Source organism: Rhinoraja longicauda, chromosome 2, assembly GCF_053455715.1.
Source record: "Rhinoraja longicauda isolate Sanriku21f chromosome 2, sRhiLon1.1, whole genome shotgun sequence".
Lineage (NCBI taxonomy): Eukaryota > Metazoa > Chordata > Chondrichthyes > Rajiformes > Arhynchobatidae > Rhinoraja > Rhinoraja longicauda.
In genome coordinates this window covers 49175067-49199219 of record NC_135954.1, presented here as the reverse complement: position 1 = coordinate 49199219, position 24153 = coordinate 49175067, and the positions used below count along the sequence as shown (strand labels likewise).

The following is a 24153-nucleotide window of genomic DNA, read 5'->3' as shown; positions in this document are numbered from 1 at the left end:
AGTTCCTTTGTAATGAAGGCTGGTGGCCAGGTTAAAATGAATGGATCCATGCTAGATGCTCGGGCAAAAAACAGTTAAAGCAGAGGAACCGGCTCCCAAGTGTATCTGAAACCTAGTCGGAGTGGGATCAGGAATTACCCCTGGACTCTGTCATGAGTGCAGAGGTGCTGAACATGGTTGCGTGCACTGCAGCAACCCAGTGGTTCCCTCCAGAAACATTGTCAGCATTTTGCATCCCTTTGTGAGGCAAGTTATTTAGTTTTCTACCATAGCACAATTCATAATAGCAAAGCTCTTTAATGATCATAAAGCCTTTATCCCCACACTGTAAGAAGAGTTAACTATTTTCTAATGCTTTACTATTTTCTTTTTAACCCTGACCCTGCAAGAACTATTAAAATTCAGATCCCTCCATTATTCACATTTCATTGCATGTTACCATTAAACAAACTAAAACAGGTGGTGCAACAAAGTCTAACATATGAAGTACTTCAAAAGCTTACTGTTAAAATAATATAATCAAAGACACAAAGAGGTAACTGGGGTAACTCAGCAGGTCAGGCAGCATCTCTGGAGAACATGGATAGGTGTTTTGGGTTGGGAATAGTGGGAGAATCTGGATTTCAATAGTTCTGGTAGAGTCAGGGTTAAAAAGAAAATCATAAAGCATTAGTAAATAGTTAACTCTTCTTACAGTGTAGGGATAAAAGCTATATGATCATTAAAGAGCTTTGCTACTGATTTTGGGAGTGGAAAGAAAGCTGTAAAAAATTAATATAATAACAAATAACATTTGGTCTTAATGTCTAGAAACCATCTTAAGAGCTAGAATCTCACTAATTAAATGCCAATATCGTGCTCCCTTATGTTAGATGTCTAAAACTAGAGGGCATAGTTTTAGGATAAGGGGTAAAAGGCTTAGAGTGGATCTCAACATAGAAAATAGGTGCAGGAGTAGGTCATTCGGCACTACGCGCCATTCAATATGATCATGGCTGATCATCCAAAATCGGTACCCCATTCCTGCTTTAACCCCATATCCCTTGATTCCATTAGCCCTAAGACCTACCAGGAAGTATCTTTTCACCCAGACAATTGTTAGAATCTAGAACGTGTTGGGTGGTGAAAGCAGATGCATTCATAACATTTAAGAAATAACTAGATGAGCACTTGAGTCACCAAGGTATAAAGAGCTATAGACCTGAAGTGGGTACCTGATAATGACCATGGACATGATGAACCAAAGAATCTGCTTCTATGCTGTATGACTCTATGACAATGTGACTTTGCATTCATATCTTAGTTAAGCAGCCTGGTTCAATTTCATAACTGCTTCCTGAACACGCTAACTGTTTAATCACACATGAGACTAGGTTTAATTAAATATTTCATTTAATCAAGCAGACCTTGAGGTTTAATAAACATGCAATTATTACAAACGATGCAGTTTGGGCCCAGGTTAATGTCTGATAACTGAACAATTAACAAAATTAAAACATATGAAGTCTATACTATAATCCTCTCAATGACTCTTTCTGTTTATGTTCAGTTGGAAAGCCTCACAAATGTAGCTATTGTGGGCGAAGCTACAAGCAACGCAGCTCACTGGAGGAACATAAAGAACGCTGCCATAATTACTTGCAGACCATGGGATTGCACAGTGCTATATATTCAGGTAAAAGAAAATCCTTTTCATGAAAACAAAAGCTTTAGCTGATGTCATCAAACATCATAATTATCCCATAAAGGTGGGAAACAACACAAGGAAAATACCTCAGGCTAGAAACTAAATTGTGTAGCCTTCATTTCAGTATGGCTTGTTAATAAGAAGGCAAGAGAAACAGCAGATGATGAAATCTAGAATAGAAACAGAACGCTGGAAGAAGCAGGGGATCTTGACCTGAAACAACTTACACCATCATCTTACACCTTTTGCCTCCACAGATGCTCTTTGATCCATTGAGTTCTTCCAGCATTTGTTTTTGCTGATTAATAAGCATTGGTCTGGATGATATGTGATAATGCCCCTCACCCAGCCACCATTCTCCCTCCTAATTAGCAGAGGCCCAAGGCCCACAGATTAACTCACAGGAGACCTTGATCTCCGTTGTTAATCCCTTGTTAATCGAAATGTAACCATGTTCACCGACTGCCCCAACAACACAATACAATACCATACCTTTCACTGCCACCCTTGTATGGTTGCACCCTGAGCCCCACCCAAAACTCTCATTTACCCCTCTCCCCCCACCCCCAACAAATCTTAATCACCACACCAAGAAAAATCCAAGGGTGGTAGGGGGGAGCAAACACACAAAATATGTCTAACTCCATTCATTTATTCACAAAATGCTGGAGTAACTCAGCAGGTCAGGCAGCATCTCAGGAGAGAAGGAATGGGTAACGTTTCGGGTCGAGACCCTTCTTCAGACTAAAATATGTCTAACTCCCTTGTGTCACCTCCATGGCAGCTTTTGCACATTTGCCCTGGCAGCCTTGATTGGGTACTTCAAAGCCGTATTCTTCCCAGGAACCATAATGGCGACAATAAAGCAACTGCAATGCTTGAAAGCAGTTGCAATTAAAATCACACGGGTCCTATTTTAATCCACCAAATTGGGAGATGAACTTAATAATGAACTTTAAAAAATAATATTCCCCAATTCCATGTTTTTTGGGAGTCCTCTGATCGGACATTAATTATAAATACAAATTTTGTTTACTGCACCATTTAAGGATGAAATCTAATTTCTAGGTTAAGATCTTAAGTGCTAGGTTAAGTGCTACGGCATTAGATTGTGTATAAATTCAAGTGTATGGCATTCATAGGAAATGGGTCTCAAGAGCAACAGTGGGTCATTGCAACAAAGCTAATGAACAGAGAGAGAGCAGCTGGAGTGAATGGCGGGTACATGTTCACTTCTTGTGTATTCCACCAGAAATCTGATCCAGGTTTGTTACTACTGTTTGTGCTTCACAGAATTGTTTTAATCATTATAAAACAAGAAGAAAGACACAAAAAGCTGGAGTAACTCAGCAGGACAGGCAGTATCTTTAGTTTAGTTTAGTTTGGTTTAGAGATAAAGCGCGGAAACAGGCCCCTTTGGCCCACTGGGTCCGTGCCAACCAGCGATCCCCGCACATTGACACCATCCCACACCAACTAGGGACAATTTTTACATTTACCAAGCCAATTAACCTACAAACCTGTACGTCTTTGGAGTGTGGGAGAAAACCCATGCAGGTCACGGGAGAACGTACAAACTCCGTACAGACAGCACCCGTAGTCGGGATCGATCCCGGGTCTCTGGCGCTGCATTCGCTGTAAGGCAACAACTCTACCGTGAGGTTTCGGGTCGAGAACCTTCTCCAGTCTGAAGAAGGGTCTCGGCCTGAAACGTTACCCATTCCTTCGCTCCAGAGATGCTGCCTGTACCGCTGAGTTACTCCAGCTTTTTGTGTCATTCTTCGGTTTAAACCAGAATCTGCAGTTCCTTCCTACACATTATAAAACAAGAAATGTCCTAGTGCTTTCACTTCTCTATTTTTGGATGGAATCCACACAAGGGTGGGGTGAGATGTGTTCCACAAACAACTGGCATGCTTGCCTTCTTCGTTAGGACATTGAGTATAAAAGTTGGGAAGGCATTTTGCAGCTGTATAAAACTTTGTTTCGGCCTCATTTGGAGTATCCTGTGCAGTTCTGGATGCCACACTACAAGAAAGGCATGCAGGCTTTGGACAGGGTGCAGAAGGGGTTCACCAGAATATTATGATCTAGTTACCTAGTATTAATGATAATTGATTATTTATACATTATTTTATATTAGTTGTGTGTTATGTCAATGTGCCTGTGTAGCTGCAGCAAGTAAGAATTTCATAGTTTTGTTCCTCATGAATATGATAATCAAACACTCTTGACTTGACTCTTGAATAAAGAGTATTAGTATTATATGTAGAGGTTGGACTAACATGGGTGTTTTTGTTGGAGTATAAGAGGCTGAGGGGTGGCTTGATAGAAGTAAATATAATTATGAAGGACATAGGTAGAAATGACCAGTGGATGGTCATTTTTTTTCCCCAGGAAAGAAATGTAAAAAAACTAGAAGGCATCGGTTTAAGGTGAGAAGGGGAAAGTTTAAAAGAGATTTACAATAAAAGTTTTTTTTACTCAAATGATAGGTGTCTGGAAATGCCAACGGGAAGTGGTAGAAGCAGATACATTACCAATGTTTAAAAAACATTTAGACAGAAACATGAACAGGCAGGGAAAAGAGATAATATGGAACTTGTGCAGGAAAATGGGATTAATTTAGATTGGCAGCATGGTCACAGAAACACAGGTGTAAGGGGAAACTGTTCTGTGTTTAAGTGCTAGGATAAAAGTATATTTGCAGTTCCTTATTTCTGCAATGCAAGTCCTCCATGCTATTTTACTCCTCATTCTTAGGACTCTATATTGAGGAAGTAATGGATTTGTGCAACATCTGAAGTTTGTCACCAACACATACTGTTCTCCATTGAGTTGCACAATATTCCATAACGGAATTTTTCTTTTTTTTTTCTTCATTGCCTTTTCCAAATTCAGGAAGAAATGTCCCAAAATTAAAGCAAAGTTCCATGCAAAATCTTGTAAAAACATGCAAGAAACATGGAAGAAACATGCATAAATAACTTCATGGACTTTGTTTGGTAGGACTGTATTTGAGTTATTTTTAACTATAATAAGCTATCTATTGATTCTTATAATTTATCCTGTAATAATACTTTAGTAAAAGATTACTAAATACACTAACAATCCACTTTTTTATTAAAGAGAAGCTTTAGAGTGATGAAGTTTTAAAAGCTGAAAGAGCCAAAAAAACAATTAACAGACAACTAATTGGCATTGTGACCTCTTTTTTTAAAAACGGATTTGCATTTTTCTTTTTCTTTGTTTTGTAGTGAAAGAAGAAAGCAAATCACATGTACTAGCTGAAGGAGCGAACAAGATCGGATCAGAAAGAGCTATGGTACTGGACAGACTTGCAAGTAATGTTGCAAAACGTAAAAGTTCAATGCCACAGAAGTTTGTTGGTAAGCAAAAGAGAATTAAATACAATACCCCTATCTGTTACATACAAACAGCACTCCGATGTACATTGGTTTACTGTTTGCTAATGCCGGAACATATAAATAAGTTCTATTTTTATAATCTGCCCTGGCTGAATTTGAACTAGCTTTCTACAATTCCCCCATTTCATTCAAGACCTAAAATGCACCTGGATTAAAATATTGACACATGGCTTCCATTTTTTAATCTCTTTATTGAAGAGAGCTAAAATGAAATAGAGTATAAATTAGGGTGGAGAAGAGGGATATTAGGAAATAAGTAGAGAGAAGTGTAGTACTTTTAAAGCAGGATTGTTACCATTTGGACCATTAAATAACCATACATTAGAAAACATTTACTTTAGATTTTTGTTTGTCAATTTTCAATGCTATTTTTCATTTTGTTAACATGAAACAACATCATGAGGATATTTAATTTCTCTCCAATCAAAGTTGCTAAGTTTGGAAGGATAATGGCTCAACTAAGAAGGGCCTGATAGTTTAATATTTAATAGCAATTATTTGAATATTTTTGAAGAATCATTCAGAGTAAGGGGAAATGTCACCAATTGTAAGAAAGACTTTTAAAAAATGAAGTAATTCTAGTTAAGAAACAAAAATGGAAATATTTTGGTTAAAATTACTATTTTTTAAAAATAATTAAATACACACACAGAGCCTGAAACAATATCTGGATTTCAAAGTTAGCTTAGTTTATTTATTGTCATGTGCACTGCGTGCAGTGAAAAGCTTTTGTTGCGTGCTAACCTGTCAGCAGAAAGACAATACATGATTACAATCGAGCCATTCACGGTGTACAGGTGCATGATAAAGGGATTAACGTGAATATTTAGTGCAAGATAAAGCCAGTAAAATCTGATCAAAGATAATCCGAGGGTCTCCAATGAGGTAGATAGTAATTCAGGACTACTCTCTAGTTGTGGTAGGATGGTACAGTTGCCTGATAACAGCTGAGAAGAAACTGTCCCTGAATTTGGAGGTGTGCATTTTCACACTTCTATACCGTTTGCCCGATGGGAGACGGGAGTAGAGGGAGTGGCCAGGGTGTGACTCTTAGCTGCATTGAACATCCTAAGCTTACGTTAGTAATATTCAGTTCCAAAAGCTGCATTCTATCATTTGCTCAATTTAAAACATTGCTTACATTGGTTCATGTCAAGTTTGAATGAAATTATTATCACAATACATTTCCCAGTTAGAATAGGCAAGTAACTGTGATGTAAATTGAATTTATCAGGTGCAATCAACTTAATACTTTGGTAATTCAGGGAATGGCCATCAATATCACTAACAATCCACTTTTTTATTAAAGAGAAGCTTTAGAGTGATGAAGTTTTAAAACTTAAGAAGAGGTACGGACACTTTTGAAAAATATAAAAGTGGATAAGTCTCCAGGTCCTGATAGGATATTCCCTAGGACATTGAGGGAAGTTAGTGCAGAAATAGCAGGGGCTATGACGGAAATATTTCAAACGTCATTAGAAGCGGGGATGGTGCCGGAAGATTGGCGCATTGCGCATGTTGTGCCTTTGTTTAAAAAAGGTTCTAAAAGTAAACCTAGCAATTATAGACCTGTTAGTTTGACGTCTGTGGTGGGAAAATTAATGGAAAAGATACTTAGGGACAATATATATAATTACATGGATAAACAAGGCCTGATTAGAAACAGTCAACATGGATTTATGCCTGGAAGGTCATGTTTGACTAATCTTCTTGAATTTTTTGAAGAGGTTACCAGGGAAATTGATAAGGGCAAGGCTATGGATGTTGTTTATATGGACTTCAGTAAGGCATTCGACAAGGTTCCACATGGAAGGTTGATTAAGAAGGTTAAATCATTGGGTATTAATAGTGAGGTTGCAAGATGGATTCAACAATGGCTGAATGGGAGATACCAGAGGGTAATGGTTGACAACTGTATGTCAGGTTGGAGGCCAGTGTCTAGTGGAGTACCCCAAGGATCTGTGTTGGGTCCACTGTTGTTTGTCATTTACATTAATGATCTGGATGATGGTGTGGCAAATTGGATTAGTAAGTATGCAGATGATACTAAGATAGGTGGTGTAGTTAATAATGAAGTAGATTTTCAAAGTCTACAGAGAGACTTGGGCCTTTTGGAAGGGTGGGCTGAAAGATGGCAGATGGAGTTTAATGCTGATAAGTGTGAGGTGCTGCATTTTGGTAGGACAAATCAAAATAGGACGTACAGGGTAAATGGTAGGGAATTGAGGAATGCAGTGGAACAGAGGGATCTGGGAATAACTGTGCATTGTTCCCTGAAGGTGGAATCTCATGTGGATAGGGTGGTGAAGAAGGCGTTTGGTATGCTTGCCTTTATAAATCAGAGCATCGAATATAGAAGTTGGGATGTAATGTTAAAATTGTACAGGGCATTGGTGAGGCCGAATCTGGAGTATGGTGTGCAGTTCTGGTCGCCAAATTATAGGAAGGATGTCGACAAAATGGAGAGGGTACAGAGGAGATTTACTAGAATGTTGCCTGGGTTTCAGCACTTAAGCTACAGAGAGAGGTTGAACAGGTTGGGTCTTTATTCTTTGGAGCGTAGAAGGTTGAGGGGGGACTTGATAGAGGTTTTTAAAATTTTAAGAGGGACGGACAGAGTTGACATGGGTAGGCTTTTCCCTTTGAGAGTGGGGAAGATTCCAACAAGGGGACATAACTTCAGAATTAAGGGACAAAAGTTTAGGGGTAACATGAGGGGTAACTTCTTTATTCAGAGGGTGGTGGCTGTATGGAATGAGCTTCCGGTGGAAGTGGTGGAGGCAGGCTCGATTTTATTATTTAAGAGTAAATTGGATAGGTATATGGATGGGAGGGGATTGGAGGGTTATGGTCTGAGAGCAGGTAGATGAGACTAGGTCAGAGAAAGTGGTCGGCGTGGACTGGTAGGGCCGAACGGGCCTGTTTCCATGCTGTAATTGTTATATGGTTATATGGTTAATATAGAGTAAGGAAAAATTCTCAGGTGTTTAATAGGTTATTATGGTTTCAGAATAGTTCAAGGCATTTTTTAAAGTTTATTAGATATTGGCATCAGTCACTTTTACTCCATGGCATGAAACTCAAATAATCAATTTAATGTTAGGTAGCAGAGTTTGCAATTGAAGCAAACATAGATTAATTTACAACTTTTTTGTGCTATTATGATTTTGCAGAACTGCATATAAATTGAATGCACTGCACAGAGTATGGTGATTGAGGATTTGATGGTGCATAAAAAAAGGAATTGAATAAAACAAATTACAGAGTGATGCGGAAAGAACCAGAGAAGGAGGATGCTGGGCTGCTCTGTAAATAACTGACAATGACTCACCTGATGGGAAGGGTGCTCTACAATCCAATTATTCTGTGAATCTGTCAGGAAAATATGATTATTTATCTGGGAGATATTGTTAAGATACTTTTTTAATGCAAAATTTAACCCATAAATTAGCTTTTAAAATGATTATTCATTAAATGGAGTCTAGCAATAACTCAATTATACCTGGCTTAGCTTAAATGAGAAGTTTAAACAAAGGCGATCTTGGAAATGGCATGATATGAGATCCAAAACTCAGTACGGGTCAAATGAGATCAAGGTTGCTAACAATCTTGTTCAAAGTCAAACTTCTGCAGGGAGAAGAAGCAAAGGAATGATGAAGACAGAAGGTGGTAATTTCATTCTTCTAAGTACTGAATTGGTAGAAGTTTTTCCCTTATCAAAACCAGACTCAAAATGTAGACAAAATATAAGGGTCAAAGAATATTTTGCACTTCTTTTTGGAAGTACGACCAAAAGAAACAGGGAAAAGTCATTTCGGAAGATTGTTGGCGGGAAGCAAAAGAAGCCAAGGGTTAATTTTGCAATCTAGGGTGACCCTGAAAAAGTTAGGCTTATGATTGAAAAGCCCAGAGAGGAGGGGGTGAAGAGCAGGTGGCAAGTAAAGACCAGGACCAATCGGGGCAAGCAACAATTGACCTCAGGCAGGGTGGTGCCCTGGTAGGCTCATTGTTGGCTAGGAAGAGTGTGATCTCGAGGGATACAATGTGGTGAACGGTGGAACTGGTTAATGGACCAGGGCGGGCAGTTGAGTGAGAATAAAGGTTTCATATGAGAGGCATGGTGGTGGGACATAATGAGAAGTTTCAAGAAAGAGGAAGTACTAGAATAGAGAGCAGATAATGTTTCAATTTGTTGTTGAGAGTCAGATCACAACCAAGATGGTTTTTAAAATGCACTGGGTGGAATGTGTAGCCAAAAGGTGTAGGTACATAAATTCAGGAAGTATTTTTCATCACCTACAATTAAGATTTCCATCTATTGAACAGTTTAAAACATAAAATACCTCATTAGCAAAATATGAATAAAATTAAACTGAAACAGTAAAATTTGTTCTCAATGCATAGCAAGCTGTGCAATTTGAACTGAATTATATTTTAGAACAAGAAATAATGGATTAAACTTCATAGTTTTATGCTCTTTGTGCAAATGTTCACGAAGCAAACACATCTATTGGGAATTCGGATATGTAATATTCCACACTCCATTTACACCCTCACAACTCTCTGCACATTAGAAGTCCTGTGTCAAGAGTACTAATTTTACATTTACAAGTGAAGTTTGATGCTTATTTTAACTGCAGAATCTTAAGAAAGCTTGTCACCCCAATGGAGCCAAGGAAAAGTGTTACCTAAAATGGGAATATTAATAGAAGACAGTAAGACTTTTGAACTAGTGACATTACATTTTCTGCAAAGATTTAGAAGTATTGGAAATCAGACATAAAGGACAATTCAACCTATTGTTTCTGTGCCATTTTCAGCACTTCAACTATAAATTTGCTGAGCACTGTTATAGTGTAGGAAAGGTGCCAGTTAATTTAAACTGCAGCTCCTCCAAACAACAATGCAATAATGCAATGCAATCATATTGTTTTTATGCTGTTGGTTGAGGACTTCACAAAGACTTGAACTCTGAGGATGACTTTACCCCACTTTCCAAACATAGTGCATTGGATCTCTTACCTCTATCAAAGAGACCAGAGAAGCCTTGGGTTAATTTTTCATCTAAAAGACAAGACCACAAGATCATTTTGAAAAGTAAATACATATATATATAGAAAGCTAGAAGGAGACGCTAGTGACAAAAATATGATTTTAACGCATGTTTTCTGAAAAAATGCAGTATGCCCCCCTTCATAAATGCTTCATATGTACAATCCAGGATTTCTGCAAAGAGTAAATCTAAGTTCATGATGTCTGAAAAAACCCCTGTCGATAATAACCGATTGACTCTGGCTCATCAAAATATCACATTACTTTTCAAAATGACAAATGAACACCAGAACCTATAAGTTGGATTGTCCCCTTTATGGTGTACTTCATTTGAGTGCTATGTTTTACACTAAAGACCAATTGAGGAGGTGGGGGTTACTTTAAAAAGTTGGGCAATTGGGATATCCTGGCTTTAAGAATTCATTATTACACTTCTTTTGCTTGGTCCCTACTGGGAATCAGATCGTCATTTTAAATGAACTTTCCTTGAAGATGAAACAGAAGTGAAGGGGTTGTCAAAACTGATTAGGAACAGGGTGGAAAGGGAAAATGGCACACTGGTCTCCTCGTGGAAATACCCTTCTGTAATAGAGTGTCTGAACCTGCCCTAAACTCTATCCCAAGTCACCGGGAGCAATGGGTCCATTCCTGTCAGGTTCCTTGCATTTGCTTATGGTTCCTGACTTTGTGTATGTTTTGCTGCTTGTTTCACTGTGAGTGAAAAACAAAGGTTACAAAGTTTTGGTCCATTTTCTGATGAAAAGGATGTAGTGAGATCCATGCACACTGATGACATCATTACATGTTCAGATGCTGATAGGGATTGCTACCTGCAGTAGAGTGAATTGTGACCAGAGGTAGCTGGTCCAGTTTCTCAATGTAAAGGATGTTAACAGAAAACATTGCAGAGCTCACGACCCCCCCACCCCAAATCTGCAAATGGCAGATCTCACCACATCTTTCCCTATTATGTTGATTTAGTTTACCATGACCCTACACAGCACCTGACTTAAGCTTAATATCTTTCCTCGTATTAATGTTTATCCTCCATCACAGCTGTATTTATTCTGTGATCATATTGGAAGTAATTTGGTTCATCTATATTCATATTTAGTAGTATGAGAAGTTTGCTGGCAAATGTATTATATGTATCATTAGCTGGTTTGCTATTTCTACCAGTCTTACATATATTTTATTCAGTATATTCACTTGTATCATTTGTTCTCTAGAACACATCATGAATGCCACTTCCCAATCAACAATTCATGTTGACTTTTTCTTTTCAGGCTAAGCAGTTATCTTTATGATTTATGAACGTTTTGCAGCTGCAGGATCCTTTGATTGTTTAGCTAGAAGTCTTATTTCTCTAATCTGTGTAAAATAATACCATATTGGTTGTTCATATGCTAATTACACAGGTGAAAAGACGGTGCAGCTTGGTATTTCAGAGCTTCAGTGTGACGCTAATTCAAATTATGAAAAGGAGAGTCAGATGATGCAGACTCATGTTTTGGATCAAGCAATTAACAATGCTATCAATTATCTAGGGGCTGAATCCTTGCGTCCACTTGTCCAAACTCCTGCTGGAAGCTCTGAAGTGATACCGGTGTTAAGCAACATGTACCTCATGCAAAAATCACATTCAGATACTCTCGGGCATCCTAACTGTGCCACAACCCAAAATGGCGCAGTTGAAAATCTAATGCTTATGTCAAAAGCTAAGTCGCAAACATCTGAAAGAGAACCTTCTCCAAGCAACAGTTGCCCAGACTCGACAGATACCGAGAGCAATAATGAAGAACGGAACAACCTTATATACCTAACCAATCATGTAGCTCCACAGGCAAGAAATGGATTGCCATTGATAAAAGAAGACCAGAGATCTTATGACCTGATGAGAGCGGGTATGGAACCTAATCAAGAAATCATCAAAGTGGTTAGTGCTGATGGAGAACATATGAAAGTTTACAAATGTGAGCACTGCAGAGTACTTTTTCTGGACCATGTGATGTTTACAATACACATGGGGTGCCATGGATTCCGTGACCCTTTTGAATGCAACATGTGTGGATACAGAAGCCAGGATAGATATGAATTCTCATCACATATAACAAGAGGAGAACATTGTTTTCATATGAACTAGTGAATCATTCCAGACTCATATTTTGACTTTATTTTTCATTTTGTGCGATTGATTTTAATGTGCACAAAAAACAACAGGATAAAGGATAAAGAACTCTTGGTTACATGTTACCTTTTTGAACTTCATTTATTTGTCTGATCTAAACTGTTTACTGTAATATGCGAAGAGTTTAATATACTGGACAGTTTCATGTTTCTCCACATCTGAAAGAGAATTCTCAAAATTGTATTTATCATAAAATGGCACTTAAATTATTACTTGATTTCTATGATCAATTGAACCGTATATATGTGAACAGTTCAGCAGAAACCTCAAATACATGGACAGAAAAATGCTTCCATTTTTATTAGTTTGTAAGGTGTAGTTGCTAGAATTTTTCAACAATTTGGAGCTTTTCAGTTTTGCATTCTTTATATATGGATAATGTGTGAGTAATTTAGTGTTGTAAATTGTAGAATTAAGCACACCTATAGTCTTGTTTCTTGGACCATGGGCTTTTTTGTATATACTTATCAGTTAAACTGAGTATCTTAGTACATTAATTACATGTTAAAATTCAATATTACCTACGGTATCTTAAGGTTCATCGCGTATGTAAAAGTCACACCTAATCACATTGGCTACATTATTGAAAATGTTTCCTTAACAAAAATGTCACCTTACATTGGTGTTTTAAATTTATAAATGTTTATTAATGTAAATCTATATTTCGGTGCCGATAGTGTATGGTTTATTTATTATGAGATGTGTTAAGTTTTAAACTGGATTGATCAAAATGAAATATTGATTGGATAGTTGACACAAGTTAAAATGTATCAACTTTCAGACTCATCTAATAGGGGTGTCACAGTATGTTATGCCTAAATCCCCCTTTATCTTTAACCTTTTGAATATTTACTCTCTTTTATTGCAGATTTGAATCCTGCATTAATTTTAGTTTAAAAGATAATGCCAAAATAACTATCTCAAATATTCCTAACTTGTTTATTAAGTTTTGGTAATGATGTTGCAGCTGCACTACTTGTTACTAAATCATTGACTATTGGAAATGGTTGTTTAATTTTATCTCCACGAAATCTCTAAAAGGTTTTGAATATCTTTAATGAAAATATTTCTTAATCACTTTGCTCTGTTCAAAAGAACCAGAAAGTTTCTAAAGCCTCATATCACTGGTAGAATAGAGTAACCGGCATTGTATATCCGGCTATTGGAAGCCCACAAAGGGTTAATAATCAATAATGATTCATGGGAATGGAGATCATTTGGGGCACAAATAGAACATATTGGCAGACCCGAATTTCAAAGTCTGTTTAATCACAGAGAATCTCTTATTTAAACTCTCCCGATACTTTCAGACCCTTCTATATGCAAAACAATGAACACGGAATACAGTGTAAGAAGTAATTTATATTAGGTCTTTCCCATTTGCTCACATATTAAAACATTAAAACCCCTATATGCCATCTTTTCTACTTTTTCACTTTGTCACCCCACTTTAAAAGAAGTCTAAACCTCAAACTCTTTTCTCTATCCATTTAAAGTTTTATCATTTTGTTGGCTCATTCTGCCTTCCAAAATTTCTTTCAACTGAATTACATTTCATTGCTTGATTTGTTACTAAAGATATTATTCTGAATGTGAACATCGGAATTAAAAACAGAAATTGCTGTAAATGTTCAACAGATCAGGCAACCTCTCGGAAGAAAAACAAGTTAGCATTGCAGATCAATAATCTTATTCATTAGTCATTGACATGAGATATTAACTCAGTTTCTCTATCCACAAATACTGTCAAACATTTGGTGCATTGACAGCATTTTGTTTTGTTTTATACCTTATCTACTATTTACTATTTACATCCGAGATGTCTTCATTCTTTAGGGAATGGGGGTTCCCCTCTCCCATCATAGATGAGGCCCTCACTCATGTCTCCTCGGTACCCCGCAGCTTCACCATTGCACCCCCTCCCCCTGGTCGCAACAGAGACAGAGTCCCCCTAGTCCTTACCTTCCACCCCATCAGCCAATGCATACAACACATAATCCTCTGAAATTTCCACCACCTCCAACGGGATCCCACCACGAGGCACATTTTCCCATCTCCACCCCTTTCCACCTTCCGGCAGAGACTGTTCGCTCTGCAATTCCCTGGTTAACTCATTCCCTTTCCACCCAAACCAACCCCTCCTCAGGTACCTTCCCCTGCAACCGCAGAAGATGCAACACCTGTCGCTATACCTCCTCCCTCAAATCTGTCCAGGGACCCCGACACTCTTTTCAGGTTAGGTAGAGGTTCACTTGTACCGCCTCCAACCTCATTTACTGTATCCATTGTTCAAGATGTGGACTCTTATACATTAGCGAGATCAAACATAGACTGGGCGATCGTTTCACGGAACACCTTCGCTCAGCCCACCTGAACCTACCTGATCTCCCGGTTGCTGGACACTTTAATTCTCCATTTCCATTCCGACACAGACCTTTCTGTCCTAGGTCTCCTCCTTTGTCACGGTGAGGCAAAATGCAAATTGGAGGAACAGCATCTCATATTTCGTTTGGGCAGCATACAGTCCAGTGGTATGACTATTGATTTCTCTCACTTCAGGTTCGGTAAAGGTTCACTTGCACCTCTTCCAACCTCATTTACTGCATCCATTGTTCAAGATGTGGACTCTTATACATTGGCGAGACCAAACATAGACTGGACGATCGTTTCACAAAACACCTCTCTCTCTATCCCTCCCCCACCCAAGTCACACTAGCTTCTCATTTTCACCCTACAAACAGCTAATAATGGCTTGTTTCCTTTATCATCGTTACTTTTTTGCATATCTTTCATTCATTGTTCTTTATCTCTCCACATCACCCACCGTCTATGTCTCTAGTTTCCCGTATCCATAACTAGTCTAAAGAAGGGTCTCGACCCGAAACGTCACCCAATGCTTCTCTCCAGAGATGCTGCATGTCCCGCTTAGTTACTCCGGTTTTTTGTGACTATCTACTATTTTCTTTTTTGTACCTCTAATTCACTGCTAGATTAAAAACTAGCCTTTAAATGCATTATGTCTTTCCAATTTTCCTTACCTTTAACATTACAATGCAATTCATTCATTGTCCAACTCTGGAAAGATATAGCTAGATGATACTATTCCCTAACTTTGATATATTTCCAAATTGTAATCCACTCCTGCTAAATGCCAGAAAAATGTTACAGCATGTAATTAGAATATAAAAGTGCTTACATTATATATCATTTTGACATTATCAAAAATTTTAAGATCGTGGTTTCTCGTTTAAATCAATCCTAAAATGTTTAGGCTACACAATTACAAATCAGCCATGCTCTAATTGAATGACAGCTTAGACTTAAGGGGCTTCTGTTTCTATGTTCCTTTTCAAATATAATGCAGAAACATTTTATCATGTGAAGTTTTCCATGTTGTTACTTACGCATGTCCTAAATTTTGTAGCATTTTATAATGCTTTATATTGTACTCAATATGATCAATAATTCTCCAATGAAGCTCTGAAAAAATACAAAAATATTTGAATCATTATCCATATGTTCTTTGAATAAAGACAATTGATTCATTTGTTCAAAATCCAGGTTATTTTGATTCAAAGGGCACACCAAACATTTACATTTTAAAACATATTAGCTTCGGTTTACTAATCACTTTTAAGAGATAAGGTTGATAGAAATGTAATGTTTCATTTTTCAATTTTGTTTAGAAATTGTATTATAGTGGTAATTTTTATCTATGAAAAGACTACGCTTGTCTAAAGGAATACAATTAAATATTTTAAAATCTTCAAAATGTCTATCATTTGTTGTTAAATATTAGGATGTCCTAAGAAAAAATGTATTAATGTTTATACAGTAAAACACAATTTAGATTCCTGTGGATAGATTCACAAGATTGAGAAATTACCAGTATCATCTTTAGCCATGATAAAATTGTTAAAGGCAATCATACACATTTGTCAAGAATTGCCAGAATAAAGGGTAGATTTGTGCTCATTTGAGACTGATAGATTCGGAAGTGAGTTCATTTTAATCTGTTTTGGATGATGTAACATTGTCTTTCTTACTATACTGAAGTACAGGAAAAAGCCTCAAAGGAGGCATTGGAAATGTTTGGACCATTGTGTGATATTTTTCAACCTCTGGATAAGTGACAGATGTTGGAGTTAAATTCTGGTTATGTGGCAGGTATTGCATTTAATCTGCCCCTTCTAGTCCTAACTAGTCTCCTCGTATAAATAACATTGAACTATTTCCTCTTATTGCAATGTGAACAAAATTATCATCTTAATGGTTAGCATTCACCTGGTCAATACTAGCCTCTGAAACATGAATTTTCCTACAAACATCGGGACATAATATAGCATGAATTTTAATTCTAAGTGAATGCCAGTTCATCGTTGGTGTGATTGCATATGGGGAAGGCATTCATTCCATACTCCTACCTGCCTTGCCCCTTACTCTAACAGGAACCGAGAGCACATACCTTGAACTCTCACTATCACACTTTTAACAGCATCCCACTTTCCCAATATTCCTTTGCCCGCAAACAAAATGCTCCAATCAACATAAGCAAGTTCCTGTTGAATGCCTTAAAACGTTGGTCCCAATTTAACTTGTGGATCAGTCCTGGACCTATCCATGACTATTTTAAAGTTAATAGAATTGTGGTCACAGGTCCCACCCACTAACACTGTATCACTTGCCTTGCCCAATTTCCTAAGAGTTTGTCAGGATTTGCAATCTGCCCGTAGGGCTCTCTACATTTTGCCTGAGGAAAATTTCCTGAGAACTCTTGACAACCTCCACCCTATCTAATGCTTTGACACTATGACAGTCCCAGTCTATAGCAAGAAAGTTAAAATCCCCAAACATGACAATCCTATTAGTCTTGCAGCTGTCTGCAATCCCCCAGCATGTTTGTTCCTCTAACTCCCATTGACTATTTGGGAGCCTGTGGTATAATGCAAAACAAGGTGATCATCCCCTTATTATTTCCCAGCTCCACCTTCATGGCCTCACAAGACGATCCTTCAATAATGTAATCTTAGACTACTGCCGTGATGTTCTCTTTAATCAGTAAAGCAACTGCCCTGCTCTTTTACCCCCACTCCTGTCCTGTCTCGAGCACCTGTCAGTCCTGTTACACCCTTAACCATTCAGCTGTCAGTGCTGTCCCACCCTCAGCCAGATTTTTTTATTGGCTTTAACATTCCAGTCGCACATACCTATCCACACCCTGAATTCATCTATCAGGACACTGGCATTGAAATAAATACAATCTATCCAACCTTCTTTCTACGCTACCTGCCATGCCCCTATCTATCCTGTCTATGATCATTGACCTCTGTACTGACTTCCAATCTCCCACCTGCCTCACTATTTGCATTGGATCCCATCCCACAGCCAATCTAGTTTAAACTCTCCCGGATAGCACTAGCAAATCTACCCGCCAGGATATTGGTCGCCCTCCAGTTCAAGTACAATCCATCCCTCTCGTCTAAGTTACCTCTGCCCCAGGAGAGCGCTCAGTGATCCAAAAATCTGAATCCCTGCTCCCTGCACCAACTTCTCGGGCACATCTCCTATCTTCCTATTCCTACCCTCATTAGCACGTGGCACTGGGAGTAATCTGAAGATCGTTACGCTTGAATATCTGCTTTTTAACATTTTGCCAAGCTCCCAATAATCACTCTGCAACATCTCATGTTTTCCTACGTATTTTGTTTGTGCCAATATGCACGATGACTTCTGACTGCTCACTTTCCTCACTTTATGTTCTGCAGTTGCTCAGAGATATCCTTGAGTCTGGCAAATGGAGGCAACTTGCCATCCTGAGTCCCATTTGCTGCCACAGAATCTCCTGCCTGTCCCCCTAAACAGGGCGTCTCCTATTACTATAGCCCTATCTGACTTCAGCCTGCCTCGCTGTGCCTCAGACCAAAACCTGCTGCCAGAGATTTGACTGCTGTTGCTGCTCTTCTCTCAATGGTCATCATCCCAAATGGATGCAAACGAGTCTACTTGTTTTGGCAGGGAGAGGAGCGTTCCTGCACTCTGCCCACTCCCTTTCCTAGTGGTCACCATCTCCTTTCCACTTGTTGCTTAGGTGTGACCACCTTAGTGTAACTCATATACATCACAGATGTCCTGGAGTGGAAAGCTTCATCTTGAGGGCAGGTGCTACAGAGATGGAAAAACTAAAAGAAAGGGGTGGTTTCATTGCAATAGACAGGGTGGAAGGAGGTATGGTCAAGATAGCTGTGGGAATCAGTACATTTGATGTAGATATCTGTTGCCTGAAATGGAAATAGGGAGATCACAGCTTCACCATAACCTTAAATCCCTCCTGCACATCCCCTGCCTATGGATTTCTGCACGTTCCTCTGGCTTTACCAACTGCTGACGGCAGAGAACTGTAATATACTAATGCAAAATCAATGAAAAACCATAAATGGCTATTTGGTCATTTATGCCAGCCCTACGTGGTTTCTGCACATCTCCACTTAAGCTCATGGGAAGATTAGGCACACTGCATTGACAATTTTCTTCAGTTCATTCCCCCAGTGCCTGCATTCATGGTCAGCCATCTTTAACTTTTTTAAATATAAGATGCAACATGGAAACAGGCCCTTCGGCCCACCTAGTCCATGCCAACCATCGACCGCCCATTCACAGTTAGACATAGACATAGAAAATGACATAGAAAATAGGTGCAGGAGGAGGCCATTCGGCCCTTCGAGCCAGCACCGCCATTCATTGTGATCATGGCTGATCATCAACAATCAGTAACCTGTGCTCAACTTCTCCCCATATCCCTTGATTCCGCTAGCCCCTAGAGCTCTATCTAACTCTCTCTTAAATTCATCCAGTGATTTGGCCTCCACTGCCCTCTCTGGCAGAGAATTCCACAAATTCACAACTCTGGGTGAAAAAGTTCCTTCGCACCTCAGTTTTAAATGGCCTCCCCTTTATTCTAAGACTATGGCCCCTGGTTCTATGTAATCCCTTTTTCTCATCCACTCCATACACAAAGTAACACAAAGCAACACAAAGTAACTCAGTGGATCAGCCAGCATCTTTGGATAACATGGATAGACAGAATCTGAAAAAGAATTGCTACCCTAAATGTCACCCATCAATGTCCTCCAGAGGTACTGTCTGACCCGTTGAGTTGCTCTAGAATTTGCTACTAATTATCCTATTTGGGATTCAGACTTATCATTTCCCTTGTTACTTGGTTATTCCATTTTTTTAAATCACATTTTACAATTACAAGATGTCATTACTGATCACAATCAGACATTTTATGAAAATACAAATGGAAACAAGGTAGCTAGATTTGAAATTATTTTACAAATGGGTAGAATTGCAGAGGAAATGAGGCAAGCAATTTTGGAACAAAAAGGAGAAGCAAAGGAAATATTCTTTCTTTTTTCCCCAGAAAAAAAACACATGATCCAGCAGGACAAGAATAGGCGTGACATCTCCTTCCCCATTTCTGGAAATGACAGCCTGCCTTCATTGTTGGTTCATTTTTAGCAGTCTAACTTTAGTAAGCTTGTAGTTTCAAACTGAAACCTGTTCTAAATTCCTGATGAATTGATTAAAAAGTGTACTCCATTGGCCCAGTGTTCTGCTTCATGTGCGAAGACCCATGAAAGCAACAAGTCTAAAAACTGAAGAATGGGCGGAAGTTTTTGACATAAGAAGTGAAAGCAGCTAATTTTACTTAAATCCATGGTGAATATGAAAGGGACATTATGTGTGCAAGATTATCCCTTTATGCAAATATTCTCACTGACTGTGTTGTTTCCAGTTATGCACTGAAAGAAGCCATGATGCATCTGCTTCCCGTTTTCTCAAGTGAAAAACCTGACCATCTGCTTGGCCTCATCCCGACTGGTCTATTTGGTTCAGCTCAACTACCTCACACTGCCACCTTAGGTTCTACCGCCTACTGCAACTACTTTTAAAAAAAACTTTTTTTGCTCACAAAGCAGAACCTACTAACCCACCCCAAGAGACAGGAAGGTGCTGCTATGTGCAACTTCCAGTCACTGACAGCAGAACTACAGATCTTAATCATACGTGTCATGTATGGTGTGAGTTGATAAAGCTGGAAAATGTTCCATTCCTTTCTGCACCACTGCAGAAGATAATTCTGCTTCTAAGTTCAAACTATGTAAAGTGCATTAGAAAAACAAAATTAAACAATTCTTAGATTTTCACAACGGGTGATCTGACCACATATAGGGATTGGAGACTGTGTCTGTAAGTCCTTTACACATGATTTAGCTTAGCAATCAGACAAATATATACTTTGGAAGCCTTGTCACATACTTTATGTTGAGAACAGTACTGCATATTTTAAACTGTCACTGCACTCAAATTATGTGCTGACTCAGAATCTAATATCATCAAGTTATCTAATTCAAATTGGGCCACTTAAGGCAATCAAAAATACTTTTTGTTGAGAATTACCATACTTTAAATTTGCCCAGATATTTACTATTTCAACAAGGGACCATCAAATGAAAGCATTAATTCTGCTCCTTGATCTACTGATTTGCTAAGTATGTCAGCCACACAGCAACCTGAGCAGCAGAAGCATGGGGTGCATGCATTCTGAGAGAGAAACCAAAATGCTCCAAATCGCTCCAGTCTAATCACACAAGTATACTGGTGGAATAAGTGGATTTGCTTGAAGCACTACACTGGGTGTAGGCCCACACCCCAAGATTAACCACTACTAAATAAAAACTTACTCAAACGTGCATTTCATGTGGTTTGAGATAAATTCATATCAAGTGGACACTTGTTTATGCTTAATGTAAACGCAAAGACACAATGCTGGGAGTAAGAGATAAGAAAACTGAAAAGTATATAGCATATCTGTTGTATTTGAAGTGAAATTGCAAGTAAATTCACTTTGGATCAATCTATGCAGACACGGTCAGGAAAAACATGAAGGCATGGGTCAGCTGGTTCAAGTGTATCCCTGGAAGGATTAAATGGGTTGGAGGTGTATACTTATGGAAATCAGGAGAGTAAAAAGGATGCATTAGATAGCTCTGGCAGATAAGAATAAGGAGATTTCAAAGAGATTTTATGTTTATTATGGAGAAATTACAACTGGAAAGAGAAAAGGGCCCCTCAGAAACCAAAGCTGTCGTGGTCATCTGTGTGTGGAGCCGCAGTGGACCACCAAGTAGATATATGTTTAGAACAGTCTATACTACTGTCAAGAAGATGGTGGACATCCCAAGACATATGAAGGTAAATAAATCTCCCTTCTACTCCAACAGTCTGAAGAAGAGTACTGGCCCAAAATGCTTCTATTCATCTCCCTCTACAAATCCTCCTGGCGTGCTGAGCTCCTCCAGCAATTTGTAACCATATTAATGGCCTGTGGGGTGGCATTCCCCCTTCTATACCGTATTAACCAGTTCTTGCACAACTTTGCACTCTGTGACCTACACCACAGCACACCCTGCTCATCCATCATTCCTCTCCCTGCTGGTCAATTTCAGCAATACTCTTACCAGTGAATAAAGTGAAAGGAAGCAGTGTATTGATTGTTGACAAATGATTGTCTCACAAATAATCCCCTTCATTAATAAAAGGTAGCAAAACCATGACCAAAATTAAAATCCAACATAACTGGAAATCAAAGCTTCCCAACATATTAACTTTTGTTGACAGCTAGAAAATTGGATCCTATTTGTCAACTATGATACTTCTTCCTACTCAAATAGATTGTAGTTTATGTAGATTTGCTTGAGGCAATATTGAAAGCAGTTTAATAATTATAATGTAGTTTAACAAGATGCCTAAGCTTGCCAGCCTTGCCCTTCACCCTGACAGGAACATGCTGCCCCTGAACACTTGTATCTCACTTTTGAAAGCCTCCCACTTGCCAATGTTCCCAAGATCTGCAAACAGACTCCCTCGATTGACCTCTACAGGTTCCCACCTAATGCCTCCAAAATTGGCCTTGCCACAATTTAGGACCTTAACCTTTGGACCAGTTCTATGCTTCTCCATAACTACTATAAAACTGATAGAATTATGGTCACTGGTCCCAAAGTGCTAACTGACTGACACCTCAGCCCTTTGCCCTACCTTGTTCCTTAAGAGAAAATAAATTCTGGGGAAGTTGAAATCTCCCACTAATACTACCCTAATATTCATGCAACTATCAGCAATTCCTCTATACGCCTACTCCTCAAATTCCCTCTGACTGTTAGGGAGGTGGGGGGAGGCTATTAACACAGCCCCACCAGGTTAACTGGTAATTTGCTTCCTGTTTCTAAGTTCTACCCATTTAGACTCACTGGATGTGTAGGAAGGAACTGCAGATGCTGGTTTAAACCGAAGATAGACACAAAATGCTGGAGTAACTCAGTGGGACAAGCAGCATCTCTGGAGAGAAGGTATGGGTGACGTTTCTGGTCGAGACATCTGAATAAGGGTCTCGACCTGAAACGTCACCCATTCCTTCTCTCCAGAGATATTCCTGTCCTGTTGAGTTACTCCAGCATTTTGTGTCTAGACTCACTGGATGATGCCCCAAGAATATCTTCACTGAACACTGTAGTTATATCCTTCTGGATCATAAAGGCATCCACCCTCTTTACTTGCATCTCCATTATTTCATTTTGACAGATTGAGGGAGTGCAGAGTAGGTTCACGAGGTTAATTCCCAGGATGACAGGACTGTCATATGTTGAAAGAATGGAGCGACTGGGCTTGTATACACTGGAATTTAGAAGGATGAGAGGGGATCTTATTGAAACATATAAGATTATTAAGGGATTGGACACGCTAGAGGCAGGAAACATGTTCCTGATGTTGGGGAAGTCCAGAACCAGGGGCCACATTTTAAGAATAAGGGGTAGGCCATTTAGAACGGAGATGAGGAAAAACATTTTCACCCAGAGAGTTGTGAATCTGTGGAATTCTCTGCCTCAGAAGGCAGTGGAGGCTGATTCTCTGGATGCGTTCAAAAGAGAGTTAGATAGAGCTCTTAAAGATAGCGGAGTCAAGGGATATAGGGAGAAGGCAGGAACGTTGTACTGATTGTGGATGATTAGCCATGATCACAGTGAATGGGGGTGCTGGCTTGAAGGGTCGAATGGCCTACTCCTGCACCTATTGTCTATTGTCCATTGACAATGTTTTATACTTCAACACAAACTAAGAAACAAAAGTATGTAATATTGTTCAATTAGTTTACTCTTGGGAAAGCTGTTATCCAGCAGAGTGGTATCAAGGCCAGAAAATAACACTGTTAATGGATCCAGAGCCAAATGGAAACAACTTCAAGATAACTCAATTGGTGCCCCCCAGGTGCATAGTTGATCTTTGTTGATCTTTCACTTGCATGGTAAGTTCAAGGTATCACAAAATGCTGGAGTAACTCAGCAGGTCAGGCAGCACCTTGGAGAGAAGGAATGGATGACGTTTCGGGTCGAAACCCTTCTTCAGACTGATGTCGGGGGGGGGGCGGGACAAAGAAAGGATATAGGTGGAGACAGGAAGACAGTGGGAGAACTGGGAAGGGGGAGGGGAAGAGAGGGACAGAGGAACTATCTAAAGTTAGAGAAGTCAATGCTCATACCGCTGGGTTGTAAGCTGCCCAAGCAAAATATGAGGTGCTGTTCCTCCAATTTCCGGTGGGCCTCACTATGACACTGGAGGAAGCCCATGACAGAAAGGTCGGACTGGGAGTGGGAGGGGGAGTTGAAGTGCTCAGCCACCGGGAGATCAGGTTGGTTAAGGCGGACTGAGTGAAGGTGTTGAGTGAAACGATCGCC

General features: G+C 39.2%; 1 protein-coding gene across 1 annotated transcript in view; it reads left to right on the top strand.

The window, feature by feature from the left end:
- ikzf1 (IKAROS family zinc finger 1 (Ikaros)) overlaps positions 1–16056 on the top strand; it is a 91925-nt gene extending 75869 nt beyond the window's left edge. The window contains exons 7-9 of the mRNA XM_078418714.1: positions 1550–1675; positions 4945–5076; positions 11586–16056. Coding sequence (XP_078274840.1) covers positions 1550–1675; positions 4945–5076; positions 11586–12310 — 983 coding nt within the window. The 3' untranslated portion in view covers positions 12311–16056. The remainder of the gene's footprint in view (positions 1–1549; positions 1676–4944; positions 5077–11585) is intronic.
- The last annotated feature ends 8097 nt before the right edge of the window (positions 16057–24153 follow it).